Here is an 11,863-nt window from a genome sequence, read left to right as displayed (position 1 = left end):
TCGTCCAACCTGAGCCGCCACAAGCAGACGCACCGCAGCCTGGACAGCCAGCTGGCGCGCAAGTGCCCGACGTGCGGCAAGGCCTACGTGTCCATGCCCGCGCTCGCCATGCACGTGCTCACGCACAACCTGCGCCACAAGTGCGGCGTCTGTGGCAAGGCTTTCTCGCGGCCCTGGCTGCTGCAGGGCCACATGCGCTCGCACACCGGCGAGAAACCCTTCGGCTGCGCGCACTGCGGCAAGGCCTTCGCCGACCGCTCCAACCTGCGCGCACACATGCAGACGCACTCGGCCTTCAAGCACTACCGCTGCCGCCAGTGCGACAAGAGCTTCGCGCTCAAGTCCTACCTCCACAAGCACTGCGAGGCAGCCTGCGTCAAGGGGGCCGAGCCGCCCCCGCCGACCCCTGCTGGCCCGGCCAGCTGAGCCTTCCGCCTCGCCCGCGCGCCTGGAACTCGCTCTCCACGCGCCTCGGGCCCGCTACTTGCGCCCGCAGCGCCCTCGCCCACCCCCGGCTGCGTTTCCCTGCCCATGCTCCTCTCGTGGGGACCCCTGACCAGCCCTGAACTTTTCTCTCCAGCCCCCAAACCCACGACTCACTTCCAGCACCGTCTTCCCCAGCGTCCCCCTACCCACTGCGTCCTTTCCGGCCACCCCTCGGACCTTGACCCCCTGTCCGCGCCTTCAAGGCTCCCAACTCAGGCACCAGGTCCGCACCTCTCCCGCGCCCCAGAGCCGGAAATTTCTCCCGCCCAGACCCCGCGCTGCTCTTCTAACTTCTAGATCTTTTCTGTCGCTTCTCAGCTGAATCTCTCTGACCATTCCTCTGTTGGAGCCCCCAATGAAAGCCGCATACCTATACCCTTGAGGCCCATACCTGCCTCAGTTTCCCTATCCATACCTGGACGCAGGCCCTGCTGCCCTGAGACCACAATCCAACCCCAGACCATCCCTCTGGCCTCTGCTGAGTCTCCCAGAGTGTGCCCATCTGGGGATCTAATCTTCACCCTTCTTGAAGTCTCCAATCTGTCCCTGATCCCATCCATGCTCAGGCCTTAGGTCCGGCCATACATACACACTCCCACACACATTTCCTACTCTCTTCAGTCCATGGGGATCTCATCACCCACTCCCAGCCCCAGCTCCAGATCCCCTCACCTCTCTAGCAGCTCTCACCCCTCTGAGTTTACCTAACCTGGAGGGGCCTTGAGGGGCACTTCAGGGCCCTGCCCCCTAATGTAACCCCTCTCTCCCCGGCACAACCTGGGCTTCCACAATCGAGCTGCCCTACCCCCAGACTCTCTGAGCACTTTCCCCCATCCCCAGGGCCACAGATCCCCTTCCTTACTTGTTGGGGGGAGGTCTGGAGCACCTCACCAATGCCCTTACCCCGTCGGGCTGGGTCCTTCCAGTTATTTATTTGCGTATTTATTTATTTATCTATTTATTATTCTATTTAATCTCTTGGCCTCACCCAGGGACAGTCTGGCTTCCCCAGCTGGACTGGGAGGTCAGGAAGCCAGGCAAGGAGAGGGACAGCACAGGCCACAGAAGGCTGCCCCCACCACACACACCCCCGCGTCTCGGGAGAAACCCACCCTCACCAGAGCCCGCACTCACTAAGGAAGGGGACTCGAGAATGGGGGGGCAGCTTGCTGACCCTCAACTTGTGGGGTGAGGGAGCATCAGGAGGTCCAGGCGTGGGGCAGGTCCCCGCCCTCCTGAACCTTACCCTGCCACTCCAGGCGGCCCGGAGAGAGGAGCCTCCTCGATTTGTTTCTTATTTATTCCTCTTCCCGAGGGACCCCAGGTTCCAGGGACCGACTGAGCCCCGGACCCGCTGGGGCCTCTGGCCTGCTCCCCGGGAGGGGCGCTCTCTCCCGGCCACGTCTATGCAACTCTCCCGGACAGAGGGGCCGGGCTGCCAGCCACCCGCCCGTTGGCCGCCACTACCTCCTCCGCTGCGCTTTTGCATGCCCGGGCGAGGACCGAAGCACACACCTCCACGCGCACGGGCCCCGGCCCCCTCCGCTTTAAGCACACGCCTCTGCCCCATTGCTCTGCACCCAGCTTGCGAGCAGGAGTCCTGGACTCTCAGATCCTCCTCTCCCCTCCTCTTAGCCACAAAAGAAGGGGGAGACTGGAGGCACCCCTGCAGCAGGGGCACTTCCCCAGGGCTCCAGAGGGGTGAATGGGCCTTTGCTCAGCTCCAGGCCCAGCGGGAAGGGAGGCTGCAGGGATGGTGGGAGGGAGAGGGGTAGCAGAAGCAATTATGGAGGGTGTTGACCCTGTAAATAGGAACTTCTGACAGCAATAATTTTCCATGCATGCTAAGCCTTTTGGCCATATTTTGTACGAGCGCTTGGCGCTCCTCCTCCGTCCTATCCCAACTCACCCCCAAACCCCCATCCCTTCCCCACCTCCAGCAGTATTACTTGTAACGCAATTCAGGGATATTAAAGGGACTTTGGCCACTCACCATCGCCTCTAGACATTCTGATTGGAGCAGGGTGCGGGGGTGAAGGGGGGAATGAGAAGAAGGGGAGGGCATCCGAGAGACAGTATTTTTCCACTCCGTTTTCCTCTCTATAGCCTGACCAGCCTGTAGCTGCCACCAAGGGTCACATAGCCCCAAGAGTCCCTTGGCATTTACAAGGTCTCAGGCATCCTCAATCCTTAATATTCCCCAAATAAGGGTTTAAAAACCTGATTAATAACATGTGAGTGAAGCCAGTTGTCTTAAGACATTAGGGAAGGTGAAGCCTGTGACTAATTGGAAAGAGTATATCTCACTTTAGAGAAATATTAGATTTAGAGAAAAATAGAGATTCCAATTACACCTACCAAACAATTACAACTGTGGTCCACATGTGTCTGTGGACAGCCAGTTTACAACCCCAATATTCTTCCCCAGTTCATCCCCTACTGCTCTGCCCAGTCATATATGGTCACATATTCAGTGAGTGGAAGCAGGCAAAAATGTTGACTTTGGCTCAGCTGGCAAAGTTGTCCAAAAACAGTGAGTTACCCATAGAGCTTCTGAGCTACCTGTCACCAAAAGTGTTCAAGTCAACCAATACATCATCCTCAATAGCTGCCTTAGTGATCCTTCAAAATACAAATCTGTCTCACCTTACTGAAAACTTCAGTGGGGACCACCAACCCCTGCCACCTACCCTCAACTCAGACTTACCAAGAAGCATAACCTGCATGTTTTGAGGGATGGATGCCGAGTAATGGGATGGGGAAGCTGCAGGCTAGAACCTGCCTCCTCTGGGGCCTCTTTGTCAGTTTCCTCCTGTGTAAGTAGTACAGTCAGTTTGCAGACTGTCTACCTGGTGCCTGTCCGCCTTCCCTCCACACACCTCTGGACAAGCAGCTGCCTCCTGAGCAATGTGCTAGCTGTTTTCAACAACAACAGCAGTTGTGGGAACCTTCCCCTAACTCTGCAAAATCTCCAATGGTTTCTTGTTTGTTTTTTTGAGACAGAGTCTTGCTGTTGCCCAGGCTGGAGTGCAGTGACGCAATCTCAGCTCACTGTACCTCTGCCTTCCGGGTTCAGGCAATTCTCCTGCCTCAGCCTCCTGAGTAGCTGGGACTACAGGCGCATGCCACCATGCCCAGCTAATTTTTGTATTTTTAGTAGAGACAGGGTTTCACCATGTTGGCCAGGATTGTCTCAATCTCTTGACCTTGTGATCCGCCCACCTCAGCCTCTCCAAGTGCTGGGATTATGGGCATGAGCCCTTGCATGCGGCCAATTTTTGTATTTTTAATAGAGACGGGGTTTCGCCATGTTGGCCAGGCTGGTCTCGAACTCCTTGCCTCAAGTGATCTGCCTGCCTCGCCAGTGGGGTTTTGAGAAACCCAGGCACCTGCTGCATCCCTTAAACACCCACATACACTGCCCATGACCGGCTATTGGATCCATTATGTTTGTTTTAGGTGCCAGGAACAGAAACCACTCTAGATCAGCATTTTATAAACATGTATTAAATCCCTTTGAAGGAGAAAGGATTTAATACTTCAATAATTGGCTGCTGACAAAATTTGTGGAAGGGCTGAAGAAGTGAGCCATCTGCTGGAGTCCAGAACTCCACTGCAGAACTGCTCCCACCCAGACAGCACCTGCGTCTTCCACAGTCAGTGGTGGGGGAGGGTGTGGAGTGGGGGTTGGTGGTGGTCAATAGGGTGCACTGGAACTACTGAGTTGAAGACCACCACATCATAGGTGCAACCCAGAGATCAGCAGGCCCTTGCCACTGCCTCTATAACTGTCTCCTGTCTCCCACTGTGCTGGCGGCACAATGCTGGAACACTGCTACAGAAAATCTTAACACCTCCAAGACCATCTTGACAGTAGCAAGAGTCAAACCAGTAGGAAGATGGCCCCAGCCCACGTCTGCCATCCATCTCTTATGGAAGTACATCTAACTGGTAGAACTTAATTCCCTGTTAGTATCTTTGCTGCAAAGAGATCTGAGAAATATAGTTTTTAACTCTCCAACTATGCAATCTAGAAGGCACCCTAGAGGGAGGTGGGAAAGAATGCTGGGTCTCCATCAGCCATATCCAGCCCAGTTATACAGGTCCAATAACCATTCCACCCCTCCCCTCTCTCCTGGATTAGCAACCATGCAATCTGGGGACTGAACATCAGCTTAAGAGGTAGTCTTTACTGGTCTAAGAATACTAACATCTCCCATAGTTCAGAAATGGGCACATAACCTAATTCTGGCCAATGAGCCTTAAGGAGAGGGTTACCGGAAGGGTATGGAAAACTTGCTGCTTCCTTTTTCTTTCTTTTTTTTTTTTTTCAGACGGAGTCTCGCTCTGTCGCCCAGGCTGGAGTGCAGTGGCCGGATCTCAGCTCACTGCAAGCTCCGCCTCCCGGGTTTACGCCATTCTCCTGCCTCAGCCTCCCGAGTAGCTGGGACTACAGGCGCCCGCCAACTCGCCCGGCTAGTTGTTTTTGTATTTTTTAGTAGAGACGGGGTTTCACCGTGTTAGCCAGGATGGTCTCGATCTCCTGACCTCGCGATCCACCCGTCTCGGCCTCCCAAAGTGCTGGGATTACAGGCTTGAGCCACCGCGCCCGGCTCCTTTTTCTTAAAAGGAAAGAAAGTCCAGTTCCTCTTCCCCGCAAATGTGAACAGGGAAGCATGTCATCTTGTGACTATGAAATGAACCGGCCTTGGCATGAAGCCCACACCACATATGGCAATGCAGGGGCACGGAAAAAGCCTGGGTTCTTATGACATCACGGAGCCAATGAAAACACCACCCTGAATCCCACTCGTGGTGCTTGCTGCCTGTGGACTTCTGTTTACTTGAACATACCTGAAGACATGAGTTTACTGTTTCAGTCAGTTGAATCAGGTTCGTTACCTGCAGTCCAGAGTACCTCAACTGGCACATGGATCCAGTCTGCTTTTTACGACGTCCTCAAAGAGCTTCGAGACCTCCATGACATGACGTGACATGACTATCTGGTTCTCCTCTTACTTGTCTGGCTGCTCCACCTAGCAGCTTTGCAGACTCACCTACCCGATACCCAAGGAAGGAACCCACTTTCTGCTCTGTATACTCTCCTAAAGCAATCTAATTACACCCATGGGTTCAATTTCTACCTACATGAGACACTCCATACACTAACATTTTCAATTCCAGCCTCCTCTCTGAGCTGCAAATCTGTATCTGCCTGCAGGCCACCTCCACTTTGATATCCCAAAAGCACCAGAGACCAGCCCAGGTCTGAAGCTGTGATTTGCTTCTCCTCTGGGGCATCCCACCTCTGTGAATGACACCAGCACCCATCCAGTCCTGCAGTCACCAAACCCAGAGGTCATCTCTCTCACCTCTGTCACCCCATCCTACCACCCAATCCGGCAGGTCCTGTCAATTTTTCCTCTCCATCTTCTCAGTCTCCACCTTGGTCCAGAGCCACCATCATCTCTTATCTAGACAACTGTACCAGTCTTCTCCTTGGTCTCCCTGGATCCATTCTGCCTCCCTGGCCTCCCTCCCTCTATCCACAGCAGCCACAGGGATCTTTCAGAAATGCAGATCAGATCATGGCTGTCTTAGTCTGTGTAGGCTGCTGTAACAAACTACCATAGACTAGGTAGTTTAGAAACAACAGAAATGTATTTCGCACAGTTCTGGAGACTGAGAAGTCCTAGATCCAAGGGCTAGCAGATTCAATGTCTGGTAAGGACTTGATTTCTGGTTCCACCATCTTCTCATCATGTCCTCACATGGTAGAAGGGGTGAGGGAGCTCTCTGGGATCTCTTTTATAAAGTCACTAATTGCATTAATGAGGACTCTGCCTTCATGACCTAGTTACCTCCCAAAAACCCACCTCCTAATACCATCATACTGGGGGTTAGGATTTTAACATGAATTTTGGAGGAACATAAACTTTCTGTCTATAGCATTCTGCCTCCGTCCCCAACCCCCGCCGAATTCACATCCTTCTCACATGCAAAATACATTCACTCCTTACATCCCAACAGCCCCAAAAGTCTTAACTCATTCCAGCATCAACTCTGAAGTCTAAAATCCAAAGTTTTATTATCTAAGTGTCATCTAAGTCAAATATGGCTGAGACTCAAGGTGTGATGCATCCTGGGGCAAATTGTTCTCCAGCTGTGAGCCTGTGAAATCAAGCAAGTTATTTGCTTCCAAAATACAATGGTGGGACAGGTATAAGGTAGACCATTCCAAAAGGGAAAAATAGGAAAGAAGAAAGGAGTAGCAGATCCAAATGACATCCAAACTACAAGGCAAACTCCATGAGATCTTAAGTCTCAAGAAAAATCATTTTTGGTTCATTAAATGCTCTGCTTCCAGGCCTACTGAGGCAGCCTTCCAGATCCACGATGGTGTTGGTCCCACCCTCTGTACCCTCTGGGGTGGTGGTCCTGTCCCTCCAGCTCTATCCAGCAGAGGTCATGTTCCCAGGGCTCTGGGTAGCCCCACCCCAACAGCTCTGGGCAGCTCTTCCTCCATGGCTTTGGACAGAGAGGCCCTCTAACCTGTTGAATGCAACACAATGTCCCTGACTTTTGAAAGCAAAGAGATAGCCTTGATGATCTCTGAATTGCCTTCAGGGTCATTCTTCCCTTGTCTTAAAGAATAGTTTGCATTCTGGTCTTCTCCTGAAAAATCCAAGAGGTCAAACAGCCTTCCTTCATCCCTCCCCATCTCCTTCCCCTTCAATTCAAGATGGCAGTTTTCCAGCTGGGATGGCTGATTAAGTTCATAACCATTACAGTCTCCTTATGGAGACTAATGTTTTCTCCCAAACATTCTTTCTCATTCTTTGCAATATGGATAGGCTGAAAATTTTTCAAATCTTTATGTTTTGCTTCCTATTTGCTTAAAAGTCGCATCTTTAACTCATTTATTTCTACTTATATTTTACTGTAAGCAGTCAGGAGAAGCCAAGCCACAGCTTCAACACTTTGCTTAGAAATAGCTTCAGTTAAATATCCCGTTTCATTGCTCACAAGTTCTACCTCCTATAAAGCACTAGAACATGGACATAATTCAGCCAAGTTCTTTGCCATTTTATAACAAGATGGTCTTTTTTCCATCATCCAATATCTTCCTCATTTCCTCATCCAAATGGCCTTTTTCATCTGTATTTCTACCAACACTCTGTTCAGGATTCCTTAGTTATTATCAGGTTCCTGATTTTTAAAATTTGAAGTTTTCTTTGCAGTTCCACTGCACTCCAGCCTGGGTGACAAAGTAAGACCCTGTCTCAAAAGAAAGAAAAAGGACACTAATCTCACACACGAGGGCTCTGCCCCCAGGAACCCGGAGACATAATCACTTCCCAAAGGCCCACCTCCCAACACCAGCACCTGGAGGTTGGAATTTCAACATATGAATGTTGGGGAGATACAGAGTCACCTTGATCTTGGATTTCTCAGCCCCTGAAACTGTGAGAAATAAATTTCTGTTGTTTATAAGCCACAGTCTATGGTATTGCTATGGCAGCCAAAAGGACTAAGGCACTTCCTCAGAACCACATGCCATTCTTTTGCAGCACCTACTATCAATGTATACTTTATACTCTCCATTAACCAGTGTGATTATTGGATCATTATCTGAATCCTCCACTACACTGTAAGCTTCATAATGCAGAGATTGGTAGTGTCTTTTTGCTGATCACTAAATCCCCTGGGTCCAGCCTAGCCAATAGCAGGTGACCAGTAATTACCTTTAAATGAACTCCATACCTTTAAGTCATTATAATAAATAATGGTGGCTTATGCTTTTAAGAAAGTCTCTGTCCCCCAATGCCATAGCTGGTTTGTTCATATGTAGGCATCTGACTAGAACTTGGAAATTTTCTCTCTCTCCCTCTCTCTGTGCCATAAGGCCTGTAACTTGAGAGCTGTGGCTCCAATTGCTAGCTACTTATCAATCTCTATTCTTCCTTAGTAAGAGAACTCCAATTTTAGCTGAGCACATTACCGCTATGAATGAAGACAACATATCCAGCTGCCCTTGCCGCCAGGGGTGGCCATGTGACCAATTTCTAGTCAATGACATGCAAGGGGAAATGTTATATAAAATTTGTGAGATAGCATCCTAAAAAGGGGAAGGGTCATATCCTTTGCCTTTCCATTTCTCCACCTCTTTCCAGGGTGGAATTTGGATGAGATGGCTGGCACTTCAGCAACTATCTTGAATAGGAGGTGACCCTGGGAATGAAAACTCTGCTCGAAAATGATGGAGCAGAAAGATAGAAAAGGCCTATGCCACTAGTGATCATGGAGCAGCCATCCCAGCCATGGACTTCCTACCTCCAGACTTTTTTTTTTTAATAGAGGAAACACTTTAAGTTGTATTAAGTCTGTCTTGTCAGGTTTCCCTTATTGAAAGCCAAATATCATTGCTGTTGACAGTCATGTTCCTGACATGTAGAGATAATCCCTCTGCTGAGTGAGGGCAGAAAAAAGAAATCTCTCAACTTACTTTCCCCTGAGGCCCGGCTTCACCTCAGTCAAGGGAATAGCGAAGCATCCCCATTTTCATTAAGCTAATTCACATTGGCTTTCTGTCACTTGCAAACAAAAGTCTTGACTAATACATCAAGACTAGTCTGAAAGTGAAGACACGGAGAGACCTTCAAGCTCTGTTATAATTTAAAATGCAATCAAACAGCAAACATTTATTGAGCACTTATAATGTGTTGTGCACTGTTCTAAGGACCTCACCTAACATCATCTCTCTTCATTCTTCCAACATCCCTGTGAATTAGGTGACCGTATGTCCATTTTGCAGATTAGGAAACAGGCACAGGCAGGTGACTGGCCCGACGTCACACATGCAATAAAATAGTGCAATTTTAACTACGCAAGGTACAGAACTATAGGGGATGACCCAATATCAAGTTTCCCTTTTGTTTTAGTTTTGGCTCCCTGATAGCAAGTCTGAGACTTTAGTGTAAGTCATTTATGTGGGAGGTGATCCCTGGAAGCAGAAGTAAGGGGTGGGAGGAATGGGACAGAGGGTGTGTTAGTGAAGTCAGTTGTAGTAATAGGGATGAGTACTTCTGGTCTCTGAGAAGGTTCCAGAGAGATCTGAATGGTCTAGAACACCTCTCTGAATCATCCACCTGTGACAGTAGAAGACTGGCATTTACTCACCAGCCCCTGCCCCCATTAGTGAATGGCCTGGCACCTCTGGAATGTATGGGCAGAGCTCCCACAGGGATACCCCATCTATCAAATGGGGATGGAGATAACAGACTCATCTCATAGAGCTGCTGGGTTCCAAGAGTTAATATATGTAAAGCGCATCAAACCATGCTGGGCACAGGGAAAGCACTCAGTAATGTAAGCTGTGTATGACCTGAGGGAAGAGCGTTCCATGCAGAGGGAATAGCAAATGTAAAGAGCCTGAGGCCAGAACACGTTCGCTGTGGAGGAGGCACAGCAAGGAGACTAGTGTGACTAGAGTGGACTCCAGGGCTCGAGGAGTGGATGGTCAGAAGGTGTGAGTCACTGCATCCAGCCAGGAAAGGTTTCTTCACCCTTAAATAGAGGTGCGAAGGATGTCCTAACTTTCACTGTGGACATTCACATGTAGTGATGTGATGCTTTGAGCTACAGCAGCCATCTTGGGACCATGAAGGGCACACTGCAGGATAACAGAACACTGAGGATGATGGCACAAAAGGATAGACAGAACCAGAATCTTTTTTTTTTTTTTTCTGAGACAGAGTCTTGCTCTGTCGCCCAGGCTGGAATGCAGTGGCATGATATCAGCTCACTGCAACCTCTGCCTCTCAGTTTCAAGCGATTCTCCTGTCTCAGTCTCTGGAGTAACTGGGACTACAAGCACGTGCCACCATGCCTGGCTAATTTTGGTACTTTTGGTAGAGACAGGGTTTCACTATGTTGGCTAGGCTGGTCTCGAACTCCTGGTCTCAAGTGATTTGCTTGCCTCAGCCTTCCAAAGTGCTGGGATTACAGGTGTGAGCCACTGCACCCAGCCAGAACTGGAGTCTTTGTTCAACTGCCTCTTTACCAACCTTAGACATGCCTACCACATCTTATTATGTGAGAAAACAAACCTTCTTATTGCTTAAGCAATTTTGAATTGGGCCATAGATATCTTAACACAGAGAATTTGATACCAAGAAATGAGGCCTCCCTGAGTACACCATGATGAAAGAAGCAGGCCAGAGCTCCACTTTTCCACTCTAGAAACTGTTATCTTGCCATTCTTACTTCCTATAATGAGGAGGATGTTTTAGAAGGGATAACTTCCCTCTTGATGAAATTCTCTAATTCTTAAATTCTGGGGCTGAGGTATGGGTGTCAGTTCTACTTCTTGAAACAAAGTATCATTTAGGTGTCCACGGGAATTATGTTTAGAAAGGGAAAGGCTCAAATCTTGGTCTCAGTGTTCTAAGGTTTTGTGAGAGACTAAGAACCCAAAATAAAAGATCTTCAACAGCAAAATGGATGTTACGCAATTCACAGAGCACTATGAGCACTCTCTCAGTTCACACAACTTTGAGTGAGGGGCAGCATTACTTCATTTTACAGACAGGATTCAGAAAGTGTCAGCAACTGGCTCAAGGCAAAGTAGAAACCCCTGGCCCCCTCCTCCATCTCGAGTTTTCTCCGGCTGGCAGGGTAAGTATGCATTCCTCCATGTTCGTGCCATCCACGTTGAGAAGGAAGACAAGCAAACGAGACATGGTTGTCTTCAACCGAGTCCGGGATCGTCCACCTTCCTGCTTGGAGTTGGTGGTTAGGTGGCTCCACAGTATGGACTTGTATGACCTGACTTTCATTTCAGCTGATCTTGAACAAGCAGGGCTATAACTGCACCTACTTCCAGTAGTGTTGTAATGATACAAACAGACAGTGTGAAACTCGAAGGTAGGGCCCACACATTGTCAGCGCGATTCCTGAGGGCTCCGTGTGACAGTCACTGTTGCTGAACCAAGGCAATCAGCCATGGGGCAGAGAGCGGACTCTGGAGCCAGACTATCTGGATTTGAATGCGGATTCGGCCACTTACTAGCTCCCTGATCTTGGGTAAATCACTTAAACCTGTGTCTCAGTCTCCTCTTCTGTCAAATGGGAATAACAATTATACCTTCCTTGCAGGGTTGTTTTGAGGTTTAGATAAGTCAATATTCGTGCAAAATATTTGGAACGGCGCCAGACACAGCCAGCACCAGATTGGAAGTGGAACCGCTGGTGGAGATCATCACTTCGCTGGCTAGGAGCTCTAGCAGCGGGGCAGCAGCGCACTGCAGGCTTTGCCGACTCATCCCGGCTGGGCAGGTTCCCTGCGCTCTCCGTCCCCGCCCCCGCCCCCGCGGCC

The 11,863-nt window shown here is 49.7% G+C and overlaps 2 protein-coding genes across 2 annotated transcripts in view; both read left to right on the top strand.

Annotated features, from left to right (window-relative positions):
* The window catches only part of SCRT2 (scratch family zinc finger 2), an 11,936-nt gene extending 11,510 nt beyond the window's left edge, over nt 1–426 (top strand). Inside the window, exon 3 of the mRNA XM_011960728.1 lies at nt 2–426. Within this exon, the coding sequence (XP_011816118.1) occupies nt 2–426 (425 nt within the window). The remainder of the gene's footprint in view (nt 1) is intronic.
* Nucleotides 427–531: 105 nt separating this feature from the next.
* The window catches only part of SRXN1 (sulfiredoxin 1), a 17,121-nt gene continuing 5,789 nt past the window's right edge, over nt 532–11,863 (top strand). Inside the window, exons 1-2 of the mRNA XM_011960719.1 lie at nt 532–709; nt 8,035–8,058. Of these exons, the coding sequence (XP_011816109.1) occupies nt 532–709; nt 8,035–8,058 (202 nt within the window). The remainder of the gene's footprint in view (nt 710–8,034; nt 8,059–11,863) is intronic.

This window comes from Colobus angolensis, unplaced genomic scaffold (assembly GCF_000951035.1).
Source record: "Colobus angolensis palliatus isolate OR3802 unplaced genomic scaffold, Cang.pa_1.0 Scaffold114, whole genome shotgun sequence".
Classification (NCBI taxonomy): Eukaryota; Metazoa; Chordata; class Mammalia; order Primates; family Cercopithecidae; genus Colobus; species Colobus angolensis.
This window is presented reverse-complemented; position numbering and strand designations above follow the sequence as displayed.